Source organism: Rhinichthys klamathensis, unplaced genomic scaffold (assembly GCF_029890125.1).
Source record: "Rhinichthys klamathensis goyatoka isolate OS25496 unplaced genomic scaffold, OSU_Roscu_1.1 h1tg000269l_1, whole genome shotgun sequence".
Taxonomy (NCBI): Eukaryota; Metazoa; Chordata; class Actinopteri; order Cypriniformes; family Leuciscidae; genus Rhinichthys; species Rhinichthys klamathensis.
Window position 1 is genome coordinate 46,605 of NW_026606789.1, and position 19,994 is coordinate 66,598.

Consider the following 19,994-nt stretch of genomic DNA (forward strand, 5'->3'; position numbering starts at 1 on the left):
AGTGAAAATCAGGGGTATCTTCGAGGCATTTGTACAAGAATAGTCCAGCGCTATGGTATTGCGTCATGGATTCTTTCTGTGTCCATGCCTGACCCCCTCCACCTTGATGAGAACGGCTCTAATGTCTTGATGATGTGGCACAAAAGGAGCTATTGTATCCCATGGCTCCCATGGGCAGCCTGGCTGGTGCAGCGACTGGAACTTGGTGCGGTCTAGTGGGAGACAGAGGGTGGCACCCCAGAGATATGACACAGCTCGCTAACGCTACCTGACAGCGTAGCCACAAAGAGCGCCTTGTTCTGTAAACAAAGACCAAGGCTGATATAGAATGAGTGTTAATGTGTGAGTGTCACTAAAACAACAATGGCCACATCCATGTATGAGGACACACAACAGTGTTCCCATGAGTAACTGCGGGCAGCCGTATCTGGGGTAAAGGCTTTTGGCACACCGTGTTCGTATAGCTGGGTTTGTATGAATTGCAGGCAAGCAGAATTTTGCTAGGGAACATGGAGCACATTCCTGCGTGCTACTGTACAATACTTGATGAAGGATGAAGCAAAGCTATTGTGGCCTGACCTAAATTCCTCTCGTTTTACAATGTCCAAAGAATTACACAGTGTAGCTCTTGGACCTGGTCGTACAACTTAATTTGAAAACCATTGCGAGCTTTGAAAGCCTTCCTCACATAAAGAGCCCTTGTTTCGCTTTTTTTTTTATTCATGAGTAAACACAATTTATTCTTTTTGTGCTCAAAAATAGTTTATACAACAAAATGCCTTTAGAATATCATATTTAAAATGTCCCTCACAGATTTCAGTAAAGCTTGTTCGAAAAAGGATGGATTGGTCTAATTCAGGCTAGAAGTTAACAAGTTTGCTAACATTGCTTTTAGTATCTATAACATTTCTGCTCTATTCCAAAACCTATGCAGTTGACAACATAGTCAGAATTTTAAGGATCATATGCACACTTGTGACACGAAGGCTGCTTAAAAATGGAGGCTACTTAATTATACTACCTCATTTTGGTTAATGTTTTAGCTAAAGCATCCTTTGTGGAGAAAGCAATTCCATAATGCACTGTGGCGAAAACAACTCCAGACTGTGGGTGAAGCGAGAGAAATGTTGATGTAAATAAATTGATATTGATATTTTTCTTTATTTAATTAACAAAAATGTACCAGTTAATATCACAAATTAAATATTTCAAAGGAATTATTTTTTTTTAAGTATGTTGCAGTAATATAACCATAAAAAGGTTAGTAGTAGTAAAAGAGGTCAATAATTGTGTTTTTATTAGGGTTTGAACAGTGGTTCTCCACAAGGGGGCCGGGCCCACTAAGGGGCCTCAGTAAACTTCCAATTTTAAGTCCTAAAATGGTAACACTTTACAAAAAGGTCTCATTTGTTAACATTAGTTAAAGGTGACCTATTATACCCCTTTTTACAAGATGTAAAATACTCCTCTGATGTCTCAAAACACCCCACACATCATTTTTATAGTATGTTAAAATTGCCACTTTTTGTGTGTGTCCCTTTAAATGCAAATGAGCTGGTGCTCTGGCCCACTTTCAAGAAGAGGGCGGAGCTTCAAGAACTCCTGCTTCTGCAACAGCAAAACAGGACAATATCACGCACTGAAATGTAGTTAACTAATGTTAACTAATGAAACCTTACTATAAAGTGTTACCCATAAACTGAAATCGTAATATTTTTGAGTTTGTTTTTATCACAACAGAATACCAGAGGTACATATTAGCTTATACAGGAGGGCCTTTGAATATTGTCCTGGACAAAGTGGGGCATTTGAGTCAAAAGGTTTTGATCAAGCATTCTAAAATACTATTTATTACTACAGTTCTTAATATGATTAATTCGGTCGCCGCCTTGTGATTTACAGCGTCTTGTGTGATACTGACCACATTCCCAATGTGTTTCATGCTCTGTAGCTGCTGATTATTTCCAGGTGTGGGTGGCTAGAGCCGGTGATGTTAGTGTAAGAGGAGTTCTCTCCACTCTTCCCTTGAGGTCTCGCAGTATGACTCACAGAGCCTCCCTAGCGGTCCCAACTAGTCTCATTCAGCATAGATCAGCACTTCATACTACAGCTCAATACGCTCCCTAATCAACGACAACAGTAAATCATGTTTTACACTATTGGAAATGAGAACTGTGTGAAGTGAGTGCAGAATGAAAAAGACAGACACACTAATGTCTTGCCAAACAGCCATAGAGGTGGAATTGATACCGGAACTCTAAATGAGAATGATGGGCCTCTTGAGCACATTTAGATTGGAGTAAATTAGTATGCGTTGAAGTCGACCAATGAAATGAGGCTAATCTGCAATCTCAGTGGGCCATCCATTTCATTCCCAGTGAGAGAGAATTGCTTGGGGAGAGACTTGTTTTGATTACCTTGCATTCGAAATTAGCTAGAGATATCACAACATGTTTGTATTTATTCTGTCTCGAGGCACAAATGGCGTTTCTCTCAGGGCCACATAAAGTATTTGTCATTGCAGTTTGATTGGAACATTGAATTTACAGTGTTCATTTCAACATGACTTTGAATTTAGTTTGTCCCTCTTTTTGCTTTATTGAAAGCAGTATTCAAACTGCATGAACTCAGCAAGTTAGGGTATCATCAGGGTAAAACCTGATGATAATGTTCTCCAGAATGATTTGCGATGATCTAAAAAGCATCTCGAGCTTCAATGGAAGCAAGAAAAATCTGACAGTCTGTACAAAGAGTCATATGATCAATGTCACCAATTGGCTTGATGCGTGACCTAGAAATAGTGCAGAATTCAAAATCTTAATGCTTTGTTTACTCAACAATGAACTGGGGCCAGTGTGAGAGAGTTTCGAGTCCTGTTGGACCACAGAGTCAGTTATTCTGCTTATGGTTACCACACTTCAAAACATTGTTCATATGACGTATTTATGCATTTCAAGACTTTTGTCTGGTTTTTGTCCTTAAAACGCTCTTGTAGGACTAATTTCTAACGCAACTAATCCCAAGCCTCCATTCCTAATTCCAAAAAGTCATTTTTAGAGCTTATAATGGAGGTTTGAGCCACTGATAGCAGAATAATGCAGTTATTAGAGAGAGAGAGAGATTAGGCAATGTGTGAATTACCTGAGTCTGTGGGCCCTATCATACACTTGGCGCAATGCGGCGCCATGCGCGACAAACTTTTTGCTAGTTTCAGCCCGACGCAGTTATCTTTTTCACATCCTGCGCCACGTTGTTTAAATAGCAAATGCATCTGCGCCTATTTGTGTGCCCATGGTTGTGCTGGTCTGAAAACGAGGTGTGTTCAGGCACATTGTTGGCGCGTTGCTATTTTGAGGCAACTAAAATAGACTGCGCCATTGACCAACAAAAACCTGGTCTAAAGTCAATGGCGCAGTATTTTTTTGTTATTTAAAGCAGCACTAAGTAGGAATTCCGTTTTTGTCAAACAGCGACCCCTAGAGTCGCTGTGGAGTACTTGTACTGTCGTGAATAGCACTCGCGCAGAGATGGCTCGCACTCACGGCCGGATCCCCTCCCCTGTACACCGGTACCTGTTCAGTAGGATGGACGCTGTAACGAGTGGAAATAAGGTATGGCCCCTTTAAGAGCTGCGCGCGCCCAACACCACATGTATACGGCGCCGGGTTATTTCTGTTTGATGCTCATTTTATCAGAATTTTATCAGATCTGTTTTTTGCCGTAAAGCAATTCGTTACCTTGCGAGACCTGATACATACTTCCTAACACTGAGGCCGGCAGCTCGCAGGCACCAGGGGGGTGCGAGACGACCACCATTCAACACAAAATCAGTAATATAAACATTACAATGACTCCAAAGCTGTTCGGTTAAGGTAAAAAAGTTACTTAGTTCACCTTTAAAGAGCGCATTAGTAATATGCGCCTATAGGCGGGTGCACAACGTGCATACACTCTGCTTATTACACACACACACACACACACACACACACACACACACACACACACACACACACACACACACACACACACACACACACACACACACACACACACACACACACAGGGACTCGCAGCAGCACACAAACATGCCAAATATTAAAAATTAAAGGATTACAATGTAAATTATTAATATTGTGTACATGAAGATATAGTGGAATCCGGCTTGTCCCATAGATGGTCTGCTTTAACCTCGTGCACTAGCAGAACCGTTTCCTCTCTGGAGAAGGGTTCAGTTAGCCTTACTTCGTCATACTCATATTCTAGTCAGAATGTGAGTCTGATACTGCTTCATAGGGCTTTGATTATGAGGCGTGTCTTAACCGAACCAGGAAAAAAAAAACTCTGCACTCAATTGGATAGACCTACAACCAATCAGAGCAACGCAGTAAGTGTTTTTTTTTATGAGCTACAAAGTTGTCATCAGAACTCAACTACACTCACGCTGGAAGTAGTAGTAAAATAATGAGTGTTGCTTCTTTTACTTGGTCCTCCATGAGTGCGAGTGTGCGACCAAAGGAGAAACCACAACGACCACAGGGTTTTCATTGCGTCCCATCTTCTTAGCAACCATCGGAGCCAGCTGATAAAATAAACGTTTTCCGAATCCCGTAGGAAGGACGGCAAACACATCTTTCCGATAGACAGACAAATACCTTGATTGCAGTTCTCTGTTCATCTTTTAAAATTAATGCGCTGTCGATTTCTTTTACAACAGACGCGATAGCGGAATCTATAACGTTACATCTCAATTCTCCAGCTGCAGTCATCTTTGAGGGAAACCAGTTCAACCCAAGCGCTCTTTGATAACGTGATGATTACGTAACTGCAGATCATCTGTTCATCATCGTATAAAGCCCGCCCTGGCAATTCTATTGGCCCGACTAATTCTGAACCGATCTTAATTACTCCTCAATGGATCGAGTCCAGACCGAACTTCCCGACCAAAAAATGTTGTGGGCGGGGTTCGGGCTGGCATCCAGGCTAGGGTTCAGTCTTTCCGCTTGCAAATTCCTCCATGTAAATAGCAAGGATGTTTAAAAGCCAGTTGAGCATGGTGCAACCTCAACTGGCTTTTAAAGGGAATGGGAAATTACACTCTGATTGGTTTATTGCATGTTACCCCCAAAACACCCATTACTCATTAAGAAAATAGGGACAACCCTTTTGGACCAGGCGTCGACCATTTTTCCTGTCGTTAAACTAGCAAAAGTGGATTCAGACACGCCCTAAGTGCACTTGCACCGTGTGTGTGTGTGTGTGTGTGTGTGTGTGTGTGTGTGTGTGTTTGAGTGAAAGAGAGAGCATGAGAAAGAGAGTATGCGCTTTTCCATAATAAATATATAATACAAAAAATAAAATGTTATTTGGTGTCAAAAAACATGGAACCTTTGCAATAACTGAAATCATTTGGCAAAGTGATTTGGAACTGTAATGTGGACAGTGCGTTTCCTGGAAAAAAACTGCACACCTTAGAACGTTCGCCAACCAATTAGATTCAAGCATTCAACAGCCCTGTAGTATTAGTTATAATACAATATAATGTAATAATAGCTATATATCTCCAGCTTGTTGCATATTTTTGTAAAGATTTTTTTTTTGCCAGATATAAAATTGCATTGCTACAAATTATTTTGTAGTGGGACCAGTGAAAGTGTTGAACTACTGAAGAATAAATGTGTCATTGTTGAGCTCTGCAAACATTTAGACTAAAATCTAAAAGAAAAGAAAGACTTGAGTCTTGACCCCTATTGAAGTAGCGTGAGGGCCTCTTTTACCTGTTATGATATGCCAGAGTGTGTCAGGATCCATGATCACAGAGGTCTGTGAGGACAACCAGGCAGGTTCAGCAGCAATGGGGTCCAAAACAATGCTTATTAATGCAGAAGCCATGTGACTCCCCACCCATCATCAGCTGCGTAATACCAACAGCTGGAGACTGGAGCTGCTCAAAAAGGCGTCGCTTTCTTGCCCTCCCTCCCATATTTTAGTCGCCAAGGGAAACTTGGCTCTGACTCTCTCATTCTCTAATTTGGAGGGTCGTCTCCTCCCCTCCTTCCTCCAGGATGGCTTGCACCTCCTCCACACTTCCTTGAACTCCGCCTGAACTCCTGGCACTTTGCTGCAAGAGCAAAGCAATAGAACCTGCATTGTTTTGTTAACGTTCATCATGCATTCACACATCTGGATGCTCGTGTAGGGAAGCCAGGAACGTTTTTTCTGTACTGCTAGAAACAGCTGGACCTCCTGCTGCACATATCAAGGTTGTCATTTAATCATGAAGAAGACTGGGACAGTTTCCAGAGTTTAGCATGATTTAGTCATATTCACCTCATTTGCAACTGACAATGTTTCACTTTTGTTTGTTTGCATTTAGTTTGTCACCCACACAGCTGATCTGTCATATGGAGAGCACTTTTGCTTCCAATCTGTTCCTTAAGAATAAAATTAAGACATGATGGAAAAACCTACATTTTGTGGAATAATAAATGAATGTCCCGTTTCAATCGGAATACAGTATGTCATAATATGGATATAAAATGGCTTGCAAATGCTGTTTAATGTACTCAAACTACCCAAAGTTTACCCAGATGAAATCTCTTTCTCTACAGGGAAGGTGTTGAACACAGATCTGCGTCACTACCTCAGCCTGCAGTTCCAAAAAGGCTCTTTGGACCACAAGCTCCAGCAGGTGATCAGAGATAACCTGTACCTGCGCACTATTCCCTGTGAGTATCCCACACATTCACATGTCTGACCCCCTCTCACATTAAATGTGTTAGTGCAGGTCACACTGAGGTGATTCTGCCATGACACCGGCTACTCAGACAATAATTATGGTGTCAGTGACACGTCTTCCGTCCAACGTTTCATGGGTATGATGGGTACTGTGAACGCTTTAGGCTGATTGTATCAGTCAGCACTTTAGCTGTGTATGAAATTTCTCCCTGTTCAGTACACTGTGTGGAATACAATATGTATACATTGGAGTAAATATTACAGGCAATCCATCTTTCAGGTTCTTCTAGCAGCATTTAGTTGCTTCATGCTTCATTTATTCATTCATTATAAAGTGATACTTTTGGTTTATAGTGCAGCAAAACTTCAGTTTTACTCAGTTTCAGTATTTTAGTTCGCAGTTTAACAGATTGTGTATTACACATCTTGACATGTTAGCACTTCTAAAGCATGAGGATATAGTTCAAAATAAAAGTCCCAGAAGACATGCAATATGCATCTTCATTGCTTAATAAATACACATTTCATCACAATATTTATTTCAAACATATTTGTTATAAGTGTTTCATGGTTTGCAAAAGAGCCAGTACACACCATGGTGTTGTATAATTTTGCCCTTATATTTGTCACCATGTTATTGCTTTAAAGGGTGAAATTAGTGTTATTTTATTTTTTATATTTCCTGTCTTTCATTTTAATTTTAGCAATTTTGTTGAAAAAAAGCGTTTTTATTACATTTTTTATTAGCTTTTTTAAATTATATGTCTATATAGTTTTATTTATGTTTATTTCATTTTTAATCTTAGTTATTTTAGTACATTAAGTTAACTAAATGAAAACTATAAATCTTGTCTAGGCAACTAGTTAAGTTAAGTGTGATTTTATTCCATTTAATGTAGCCTACACGTTATTTCATTTTTTTTATTTATTTATTTAAAAAAAAAAAAACCCTGGGTGAAATCAGTCATTTTTTTTAGTTTTATTAGAGCAGATGTGATGCCTGGAATCTGAATTATCATAATCTGTGTGCAATCCTATATTTGTCCTGATCCACCAAACAAAGTTGGAAACAGGGTGTTTCAACCAACAGACAGCCCTTGTTATCATTTTCAGCTTAATATAAATGGAGGTCTTATCTAAAACAGCTCTTAAGAATTTAAAAGTGCTTCTGCCAAGTGCTTGTTTGTACGCAGTAATTTCATCTAAAGGGGATATTGAAAGAGTAAATAGACTCAGCATGTGTTTTCTACAGTTACCTTTATACCTGCTAGAATAGACACTTCACCCAGCACTGGTGCACACATAAACTGCAGCTGAGAGTCTTGAGTCGATAATGACACAGAGGAATGAAATTGTTGGAATCACTTTCAGAACGATTGTTTCCAGCTGATGAATGATAAAAACATTGACAGCCAATCAAAATCCACCTGACTTTAAAGAGCTCGATTATTTAAAGTGGCAGATTATATAACTGCAGCTCGCGGTCATAATAAACAGAAGGTTGTCGTCCGTTGGTGTGGATGCTAATATCTTTATAGTTATCATTCTTGGTGTGAATGGGTTTTTAATCCTGATTCCCGCCACTTTCCTGCTATAACAAGCAGATGCCGGAGGCCACTGATGCCTGCTTGATGACGATTTATTCCTTCTCTCCCATTTCTCTTGTGCCAGTTTTAGTTTCCATACTTCCAATGTCTGTACTGTTTGAGCTAATGTCACATAATCATGATCGATTAAACCTGTTAGGTAATGCAGAATTACTTGGCAGTATTGGCTCAGGAATTTCTTGGCAACGTTTTTCAGATACAGACCGTCTGGAACAGAACAATGATTTTTTTCTTAAAGACATCAATGCCAACGAACCAGTACTTAATCACAAAATGTCTTTTGATCTTCTCGTGTACATAATATGCGGTCTGGCCACAAACCAGTGAATTAGTGAAACATATGCCTTAATTACTCGCACATCTTTAATTTGGGCTTTTTTTTCTCTTGGGCTGTGGTGTAATCTTTTAATTAGTGCTGTTGGTTAAGGCACTTATCACTATTAATGTTGCTCATACTTAGGGTTAGATATTTCAAGAAACACTTAATGCGAAGTATTAAAGGAATAGAGCCAAAAATTATAATTCTGTCATTTGTCATTTAATCACCCTCATGTCGTTCCAAACCTGCTTGACTTTTTTCTTTTGTGAAACACTAAAGATGATACTTTAAGCCTATTGTATCATATTTGATACACATTATCCCTCTAAACTATCAACACAACTTTGCTGAAAAACTCAATCTACTACATGCCCTCTGTCGTCTCATTGATAGTTTGATTCATTGCATTTTTATCAGGTAAAAGGCCTGTTGTATAAAAACATCCACCTTCAGGTCATGCCAAAGGTTTTGCTGTGAAATCTTTAATGATTTTTATAAAGTAAACATAAGAATAACTTTTATATTGTTGGTAATATTTCAAGATGAACACTTAATGGACTGAAGAAACTTTGGTTTATTTGATTATCCATACATCATTTCATTTACAAAAAGTGTGAAATAATGGCGTACCATACTTTTAAAGGTTCAATAAATGGTTCCATTTTTAAAAAATGTTTGACTATTTCATGTCAAGCTTTACAGGGTTAATCACCTATAAGCCGCATCGCAACAACCCACCCTAGTGTCAGTGAGTATGCACCAGCAAACACTATTCACAGTATTTTCAGTAAATGTAATAAACCAACCTACTGTAATTTGGTCTCTGGTCTGAGTTGATTTAGATATGTGATGTAGTTCCCACTGTTTTCATTAAATGAGTCCTGTATGCTAGTGTGTGGCTCTCTGTGATTTGGGATTTTAATGGGCACCAGGCCTGAGCAGATGTTTCGTTTGCTGTGGCTCAACATTGCATGAGACACAAGCTCAGTGTGAGGGCCGACCTGGAATCTCTAATGTCATTCTCATCCACCGTCCTTGTTACGGGGTGTTCAGACCCATGACTCAACACAGTCCTCCATTCACACTTTTCCATCCAGTATAATCATAAGCATCAAGGATGAGAGCCAGATGATGGACAGGTCTAATTATATTTAATAGCGGCGGTAATAGCAGTAATGTCAGAATGAACTGGCATAGTTCATCTTCCAGGCTTCAGTCAAGTAAAATAATTAAATAATGATTTAATTGTAAGTTATTAATCACAGTAAAGGTGAAGGACAGTGAGGATCAGTATTGCCATGTTTAATAATATATTGCTAGATTTTTAAAGATATTTTATTTGAAAATAATTTACTCACTATATGTATCTGTATGACTTTATTTCTTAGGGAACACAAAAGAAGTGTGTCTCTCTTTTTTTTGGTCCATACAATGGAAGTCAATGGGCTCCAATGTTGTTTGTTTCCCAGTGTTCTTCAAAATATATTATCTTGTGTTCTACAGAAGAAAGTCATACAGGTTTGTCACAACATAAGGGTGAGTAGAAGATGACAGCATTTTTATTTTTGGGTGAACTATCCCTTTAAATCAGTTGCACATTACCCATAATTCCTGTGACATTATGTGCCCTAGACATTTTCTGTTAAAAGATTATGTCCCCTAAATATTTACTGATCTTTGTGTCATTTCAAACCCCTTTTAATTTTTATTCTGTATAATACAATTTTTATATTTTGAAGAATACGGATTATTGAATCAGTACCGAATTATTCTGAATAAATCATTCAGTCAGATTTATGAATGGATCGACTGTTTCAATGAGAGAAAAAAAAGTTCAAAAGAAAGATTCGTTCACTGATTCAAAGACCTGTTCACTTCAGTTGATTACAACTCACTGAAGAAGATTATCAGTGATTAATCTATCATAAGACTTCGGTTCTTGCTGAACAGATGTGGTCACTATGAAATGTGCTATAGAAAAGAGCAGCATGAAGATTCATAAATCGATTTCCTTCATGAAGCCCTGACTGCACTGGCCGTCATACCATTTGCTCATCTGAAAACCTCTGTAATGGAACTGTTGCGCATGTCTCACTGGACACAGGGACAGAAAAGTCATTAAAGCCATGTCTTTAAAAAAATGCGGGAAAGAAGAACGCCCGGAGTCCTAATTGCCAGATAATCCTTGAAGCTCGGCTGAAGCCTCCTTCTCCCTCCTTTCTCCTGCTGGCATTAATATCCGTTATGGCTCGACGGTAACCCTTCTCTGCCTCATCCACAGATATATATATATATAAAAAAATGAATGCTGAAATAAAAAGAGCCCTAGGTGGTCAATCTCAAAGGATTGCTTTTTTACGCTTGTGCAGATTTAAGACTTTTCCAGAGCTTGTTAAGGGATCTCACAGATGACCATGAGCCCATAATGAGGTGTGAATATAATTCAAGTCTCAAAATAAACACATTCAGTATTGCCAATATTTGTCTTTCCGTTTGCCGTTTGCATTCAGAATTCATATGTATAATGTGAAAAGTGACACTAAAATGTCTCAAAGCAGTCTTTGAAGAGATGGCCAGGCAGGGTCATTTTTTTCTTTGTAGGCATTTATGATGTTCTGAAGTGTGCTGGGTTGTGTGGCAGCGTGCTGGGGTGGATGCTAAGGTGCTTAAGCAGCTGGCGGTGTTTCATGTGGCTTGTGCAAACTGCAGAGATAATTGTTTGTTTATCCTCCTCCACCACAGAAACTGGCATCTGGGCTCTCGCCTCACAATAGCAGCTGTGTGACTGTCAGGTTTGAGAAACTTTAGTGATGAAGCAAGCAGAGTGTAAACTATACTTATGATCGAAAAAGATACACTACAGCAGAATATCTAGATGCAGATTTTTCATTGTGTTCTGTCTTGCACGGAGGACAACAATAAAGGCTAATAACAAAAGCAAGCCTTGTTGTTATTCTGTTCAAGGAGAGAATGTTTTCAGAGAGTTTCTGTTTGCAGTTCCTCCTACAGCAGAGACAATGAAGTTGGAGATCACTCAAAATGAACTAAAAAAAGAATTTATTTTTAAAATCTTTTTATTTTCTTTAAAATCTGCATTAAATTACTAAAGTAATATAATGTAGTCATGTTTGCAAAGTGATGTTCAAATGATGGGAATTAATTGACTTCCAAATGTTTTTGTATTGTGAGGTGAAACTCAGATTACTAGGCTACTGCAGATATTATTTTATTATTTATATATAATTTTTTTAATGTTTGGAATTAGACAAAGATTTTATATATTTAGATAGAAAATATCTTAATAAAGAATGCAGACTCGTGTTTATATATACCCTCACCTAAAGGATTATTAGGAACACCTGTTCAATTTCTCATTAATCCAATTATCTAATCAACCAATCACATGGCAGTTGCTTCAATGCATTTAGGGGTGTGGTCCTGGTCAAGACAATCTCCTGAACTCCAAACTGAATGTCAGAATGGGAAAGAAAGGTGGTTTAAGCAATTTTGAGCATGGCATGGTTATTGGTGCCAGACGGGCCGGTCTGAGTATTTCACAATCTGCTCAGTTACTGGGATTTTCATGCGCAACCATTTCTAGGGTTTACAAAGAATGGTGTGACAAGGGAAAAAAATCCAGTATGCCGCAGTCCTGTGGGTGAAAATGCCTTGTTGATGCCAGAGGTCAGAGGAGAATGGGCCGACTGATTCAAGCTGATAGAAGAGCAACTTTGACTGAAATAACCACTCGTTACAACCGAGGTATGCAGCAAAGCATTTGTGAAGCCACAACACGCACAACCTTGAGGCGGATGGGCTACAACAGCAGAAGACTCCACCGGGTACCACTCATCTCCACTACAAATAGGAAAAAGAGGCTACAATTTGCAATAGCTCACCAAAATTGGACAGTTGAAGACTGGAAAAATGTTGCCTGGTCTGATGAGTCTCGATTTCTGTTGAGACATTCAGATGTTAGAGTCAAAATTTGGTGTAAACAGAATGAGAACATGGATCCATCATGCCTTGTTACCACTGTGCAGGCTGGTGGTGTAATGGTGTGGGGGATGTTTTCTTGGCACACTTTAAGCCCCTTAGTGCCAATTGGGCATCGTTTAAATGCCACGGCCTACCTGAGCATTGCTTCTGACCATGTCCATCCCTTTATGGCCACCATGTATCCATCCTCTGATGGCTACTTCCAGCAGGATAATGCACCATGTCACAAAGCTCGAATCATTTCAAATTGGTTTCTTGAACATGACAATGAGTTCACTGTACTAAAATGGCCCCCACAGTCACCAGATCTCAACCCAATAGAGCATCTTTGGGATGCGGTGGAACGGGAGTTTTGTGCCCTGGATTTGCATCCCACAAATCTCCATCAACTGCAAGATGCTATCCTATCAATATGGGCCAACATTTCTAAAGAATGCTTTCTGCACCTTGTTGAATCAATGCCACGTAGAATTAAGGCAGTTCTGAAGGCGAAAGGGGGTCAAACACAGTATTAGTATGGTGTTCCTAATAATCCTTTAGGTGTGTGTGTATATATATATATATATATATATATATATATATATATATATATATGTGTGTGTGTGTGTGTGTATATATATATATATATATATATATATATATATATATATACTCAGTAGTCAACATTTGATTTCATCAAAGTTATACATGAATTTTGAACAATACCTGTTCTTGTCTTAGGACAACTTTGATGAACTTTTTTGATCCACTTCAAATGTTGACATACACTCACCGGCCACTTTATTAGGTACCCCATGCTAGTAACGGGTTGGACCCCCTTTTGCCTTCAGAACTGCCTCAATTCTTCGTGGCATAGATTCAACAAGGTGCTGGAAGCATTCCTCAGGGAGTTTGGTCCATATTGACATGATGGCATCACACAGTTGCCGCAGATTTGTCGGCTGCACATCCATGATGCGAATCTCCCGTTCCACCACATCCCAAAGATGCTCTATTGGGTTGAGATCTGGTGACTGTGGAGGCCATTTTAGTACAGTGAACTCATTGTCATGTTCAAGAAACCAATTTGAAATGATTAGAGCTTTGTGACATGGTGGAAGTAGCCATCAGAGGATGGGTACATGGTGGCCATAAAGGGATGGACATGGTCAGAAACAATGCTCAGGTAGGCCGTGGCATTTAAACGATGCCCAATTGGCACTAAGGGGCCTAAAGTGTGCCAGGAAAACATCCCCCACACCATTACACCACCACCACCAGCCTGCACAGTGGTAACAAGGCATGATGGTTCCATGTTCTCATTCTGTTTACGCCAAATTCTGACTCTAACATCTGAATGTCTCAACAGAAATCGAGACTCATCAGACCAGGCAACATTTTTCCAGTCTTCAACTGTTCAATTTTGGTGAGCTCTTGCAAATTGTAGCCTCTTTTTCCTATTTGTAGTGGAGATGAGTGGTACCCGGTGGAGTCTTCTGCTGTTGTAGCCCATCCGCCTCAAGGTTGTGCGTGTTGTGGCTTCACAAATGCTTTGCTGCATACCTCGGTTGTAACGAGTGGTTATTTCAGTCACTGTTGCCCTTCTATCAGCTCGAACCAGTCTGGCCATTCTCCTCTGACCTCTGGCATCAACAAGGCATTTCCGCCCACAGAACTGCCGCTCACTGGATGTTTTTTCTTTTTCGGACCATTCTCTGTAAACCCTAGAGATGGTTGTGCGTGAAAATCCCAGTAGATTAGCAGTTTCTGAAATACTCAGACCAGCCCTTCTGGCACCAACAATCATGCCACGTTCAAAGTCACTCAAATCACCTTTCTTCCCCATACTGATGCTCGGTTTGAACTGCAGGAGATTGTCTTGACCATGTCTACATGCCTAAATGCACTGAGTTGCCGCCATGTGATTGGCTGCTTAGAAATTAAGTGTTAACGAGCAGTTGGACAGGTGTACCTAATAAAGTGGCCGGTGAGTGTAGATAGATAGATAGATAGATAGATAGATAGATAGATAGATAGATAGATAGATAGATAGATAGATTCTTAGAGTAACAGAAACTTTGTGTCCGCTCACAAAATTTTTCCATTGACTTTTGCATTGACTAAAAGGTTTTTGAAATAAAAATTTCCAAGAAATTTTCTGTGGCACCTTCCTATAATAAAATGTTTTTAAAAAGTGCACATAATTGCTTTACACAAAAAGTGCATTTTTCTGTAATAATTTGTTACTAATCGTTCTGTGTGCCTTTGGCAGGTACCACGAGGCAGCCTCGCGAAGGGGAGGTTCCAGGAGTGGACTATAACTTCATCAGCGTGGGGGAGTTTCGTGTGCTGGAGGAGAGCGGGCTGCTACTGGAGAGTGGAACCTATGATGGTAAGAATCCGTGTGTAGGAGCACTGAGAGTCAAGGGTCATTTCTTGTGAGCTTGTTATACAGATACTTGCTGAAAGCACAATCTAAACTAGATGTATTTGCAGAAGGAACTACTAGTGTTTGCAAGATGCATTGATCGGAGAAAGGGTAATGCATTCTGCTATTAGCAGCATGCATCTTGTTTTCTATCAGATGTGCATGAGAAGAAACATAACACGAGTGTAAATTATAAAGATATATGACATATACGACCAATCACAATTCAGTAAAATTGATCATTTACTCACCCTCATGGCGTTCTAAACCTGTATTACTTTCTTTTTTCTGCAGAACACAAAAGAAAATATTCTGAAATTCTCAGATATTCTATTCTCTGTGTTTTTTGTCCATACAACGAAAGTCTGAAAATCAATGGGGTCCACAGTTTAAAAGGATCTTCTTTTGTATTTCATAGAGGAAAGAAAGTTTTGCAGGTTTGGACTGAAATTAGAGTGAATAAATAATGACAGAACATTCATTTTTGGGTGAACTATCCCTTTAAGGCTAAAAATTACAAAAAAAAAAAAAAAACCAGTTTGATGGAGTCTGTATGTATTACAAGCTGAATTAATTGCATATGAAAAAGAAGAAAGTGGAATTTCAATTCAAGCTCTGTAACTAGGTCATCTTGGTTGATCTTAGTTGAACATTGGTTTCCTTCACTCATGAAGTATTGCTTTCAAATTCTGTAGATTACCATAGCAAAAAGTAATGTGTGCTACATTACTTACTGTGTAGTTTCAGCATTGGTTGCTGACTTACCATGTTTTTATGGTAATTAAGGGAGACAAGTGTGCTGAATGTTTGTATTGCACACTCTTTTATATTTCGTATACCTCCTCTGCTGACTTGAAATAGCTCAGAGCAGAGGGTGTTCACCTTGTGTGATTCATGCCGTCTCTGTAACATGCCTAAAGGGTCTCAAGGTCTGCTATTAATGTCATTGCCTCAATGCTGTTGAGTTCCTCACTGATAAACCCCAAAAATGCTTGGCAAGTCCCTAGCTTTTGGCCAGGGGTAGGTTTGGTTAATGATCCCTCAATGAGTCACTAAGTGCTCTTGTTTTATGGGAAGGACTTGTTGTAGTTTCCAGGGTGAAGTAAATCTGTCCAAAGTGGATGTCACAGTGGGTGACTTTTACTAGGGCCTTTCCATCTACCTGAAATATCTTGACTCTTGGGATGTTAGCCTGAAGGATAATTTCACACTCACCAATTCTGGTTAGTGATTTCTTGTCTTCCCATGACATCTGGCAAGTAAGCCGGTACATGCTGCTCTAGGATTTGATTCCTGAAACCAGAATGATCTATCGAGCCTATAAATGTATTTAGAATAGTGGACTTTCTTCAGAATGCCCTTCCCATGTAATATGGGGCAATTTATTGATCTGTTGATCTTTTACGTATTTGAAAATAATTTAATTACAGTATTTTTAATTAAATATACACTACAAAAATTTGATTTGTTTGATTTTGTAATTTAATTACAGTACATATTTTTATTAAATATACACTACTAAAATTAATACTTTCATTTAGCAAGGATGCATTAAATTGATCAAAAGTGACAGTAAAGACATTTATAATGTTTTAAAATATATTTGTTTTTAATAAATGCTTTTCTTTTGAGCTGTCTGTTCATCCTGAAAAAAAAAATAGCATGTTTTCACAAAAGTATTAAGCAGCACAACTGTTTTCAACATTGATAAATAAGAAATATTTCTTAAGCTCCAAATCAGCAAATTGGAAGGATTTATGAGTAATGATGCTGAAAATTCAGCTTTGACTTTACAGGATTATAGTATAGTATAGTATAGTATAGTATAGTATAGTATAGTATAGTATAGTATAGTATAGTATAGTATAGTATAGTTAGATAGTAATATATTACTTAGATTAAATAATATACTATACTCTATACTATATATAGTATAGTATAGTATAGTATATTATTTAATCTAAGCTATTTCACTTTGGGGTCTCAGAAAGAAACACCCCAAAAAAGAAACACCTCTTAGCCTGAGTAACTTGACTCTGGTTCCCATAAATATAATAATATTTATTATGGTAATATGGTTAAAAAAAACATAATATGGTCTTGTTTGTGATCTTCTTCAGTGAAAACACATTTTATGGCCCATGTTTTCAGTTATTGTTAACTGTTGGTTTAGATGAAGACAGACAAGATTATGTTCAGTTCCATCTCTTTACAAGCAGGGGAAGACAATCTGTCTTGGTTATACTGAGTGTGTGAAACAGGAAGACAATGTTAAGGCTTCTTAGATGCCCTTTAGTAATTTTCCAATGGTATTCATCACCATTCGCAAGTTTTGTGCACTTGTATAAATTCAGCTACTGTATGCTCAAGAGCAAACTCTAAGCTAGAGATAATGTTGTCTGTATGCAATAGAGAGCGATTTTATGTGTTCTCCAGAGTTGAGTTTAGCTTTTTTAAGGCTAAGGAAATAATTGACCATTTTTCAACATGCCTGGAGCATGATGTAATCAATGGTAACTGGTTATGCCCAAGTTTTATGGCATAGACTCTGTGTGTCCTGTTCAAATGTTACAACAGCGATTTAAAAATAATGAGATCTTGCATTTGAATCTCTTGAGGGAAATCTCCTGCAAATTCCCTTGCTTTTCTAATGATTGTTTCAATGTCGAATATTGAAGGACAGCCACCTCAGAGTGACGCAGGTAGACAATGTTTGTAAACCAGTCCACGTCCACCCACAATTCCATGAGAAGTGAGCAATGACGACAGATACGGCAATCACACCCTCTCTCCATTTCTCTCTGCCATGTGCCAGGAAGGATCTTCTAGATCAGTGATTCTCCACCTTTTTTACTCCAAGGCCCCTCATTGTCCACACAACAATAGTCAAAGGCCCCATGTCTTTTCCAGTTCTTCATGATTTACTGGATGAGGATAAAAAATAAAATAAAATAAAAAGATTCCTCACAATTCCGGCCCAATCAAATATTTTGTAAAAGGGTTTTATTATGCTTTTTCACCTTTAGTGTGTAATGTTGCTGTCTGAACATAAAAAAGATCAAGGTTACAAAGCTCAAATTCCACTCCAAAGGGAGATATTTTATTTAACAGAATCCACTTTCCAAGAACTACAACGAACGACTTGTTTGGTGTTTTTTTCCGAATCTTATGAAGTCACAATGTTACTCATTTAAATGATCTCCACCCACAGAATAGGCAAAAAGGGGTCTAGGCCTGGCTGAGCTGCATTAGAGAAGAATATGTCAAAGAGACACTGTTTTTTCCATTCTGTTTCCAAAACTCATTTGTTTGACCTTCCTAAGGCTGACAAACTCTGAGGGGTTCAAATTTATTTGAAACACTGTTCCTGAACATTATAATCCCAACGTTTATCTGTGTGCTACACATTTTACGGAGAACAGCTTTCAGAACCTCAGAGAGTACAATGCAGGCTACGCACAAAAGCTTCGCCAGAAATGGAGCAGTTCCCACTTTATCGGGACAATCTGTTGTTTGTGGAGCATAACTTGTAAGTATGTCTTATTATTTGAGCTTTCTATTCATCCTGAAAAAAAGTGCACCACAGTTTCAACAAAAACATTAAGCCGCAATCTTTTTAACATTGATAACAATAAGAAATGTTTCTTGAGCAGAAAATCCTCATCTTAGAATGATTTCTGAAGGATCATGTGACACTGAAGACTAGAGTAAATGCAGTGTTAAATTAAAATAAATTAAAATAGAAAACAGTTATTTAACATTGTAAAAATATTTCACAATATTACTGTTTTTGTGTATTTTTATCAAATAAGTACAGCCTTGGTAAACAAAGAAAAAAAGACAATTGTTCAGGGGGTGAATTAAAATAAAATAAGAAAAAATCTAAATATTTCTCAATGTTTGTTTTGAGTTATTTTAAATCATTTCAAGTCATCTTGAGGCACCCTTGAAAGTTTCCTGAGATCGCCTAATAGGCCCTGGACCCTTGTTTAAGAACCAGGATGACTCTCCTCAGGATGAGCTTTATCATTGATGGTGTCCTAAAAACTATATTTGAGAATCCCTCTCATCTCTGAACGAGTGCAAGAACTCTCTTCTGTTTGTGTAGATGCAGAATCAAGAGGATTGAACAACAGCATCCCACTGCCCACAGCAATATCCCCAATATCCCACAATAGAATCCAAAAGGCTTTGGGCAATATTGTTTTCCATCTGTCCATACATCCGCAGTCCTCTCAGTGCCCCACACAAAGAAACTCAGGGATTTGAAGTGATTTTCCCAAATGAGACAAACTTTTCCTCTGGCTTATTACATTGTAAAATTAAATGTTGACTGCACACTAAGGCATCAAGCTTTGTGTGCCCCAAATGTGGGGGTCCTTGACATCGAAAAATGTAAAAAAAACCTGGCTTAGTTCACACTAAGAACAGTTATAGTCAAAGGAAAGATGCTGATAAGATGCACACAGCTTAATAGATGCTCATATGCAACATAATTCTGTGACTAAACTGCATGTTTTGATTTGTATTTTTAGTGCAATGATGTGTAAATTGCACTGCATCTTAGCCCGTGTGGGTAAAGGTTATAGATGAGTCAACTCACATTTAATTTCCTTTTAAGGGTGTGAGGCTGTATGTGCTTGTGTGGGTGATTGTGTGTGAGAGAGTAAACATCATTCAGGGAAAATTTCCATGGCAGGTCTGTGTTTGTTGTGCTCGTTGATCGTCATGGGTGAATTGTCGTCCTCCATCAGTTCATCGGGGTCGCTGGAGCAGGCATGATATTTATTTGACATAAAACACTCAAATGTTAAATAACTACTGCTATCAGCCTGTCTATCTTTCCTCCTCTATGCCATTTAGTGCACAGTGGTGAAAGGAAGATGGTTTCAAATCATCGCCATTCCTCTGACAGCGCCCAGCCATC

At 38.6% G+C, this 19,994-nt stretch overlaps 1 protein-coding gene across 1 annotated transcript in view; it reads left to right on the plus strand.

Annotated features, from left to right (window-relative positions):
- The first annotated feature begins 6,547 nt into the window (after positions 1 to 6,547).
- The window catches only part of magi3a (membrane associated guanylate kinase, WW and PDZ domain containing 3a), a 58,421-nt gene continuing 44,974 nt past the window's right edge, over positions 6,548 to 19,994 (plus strand). Inside the window, exons 1-2 of the mRNA XM_056268001.1 lie at positions 6,548 to 6,725; positions 14,912 to 15,031. Of these exons, the coding sequence (XP_056123976.1) occupies positions 6,548 to 6,725; positions 14,912 to 15,031 (298 nt within the window). The remainder of the gene's footprint in view (positions 6,726 to 14,911; positions 15,032 to 19,994) is intronic.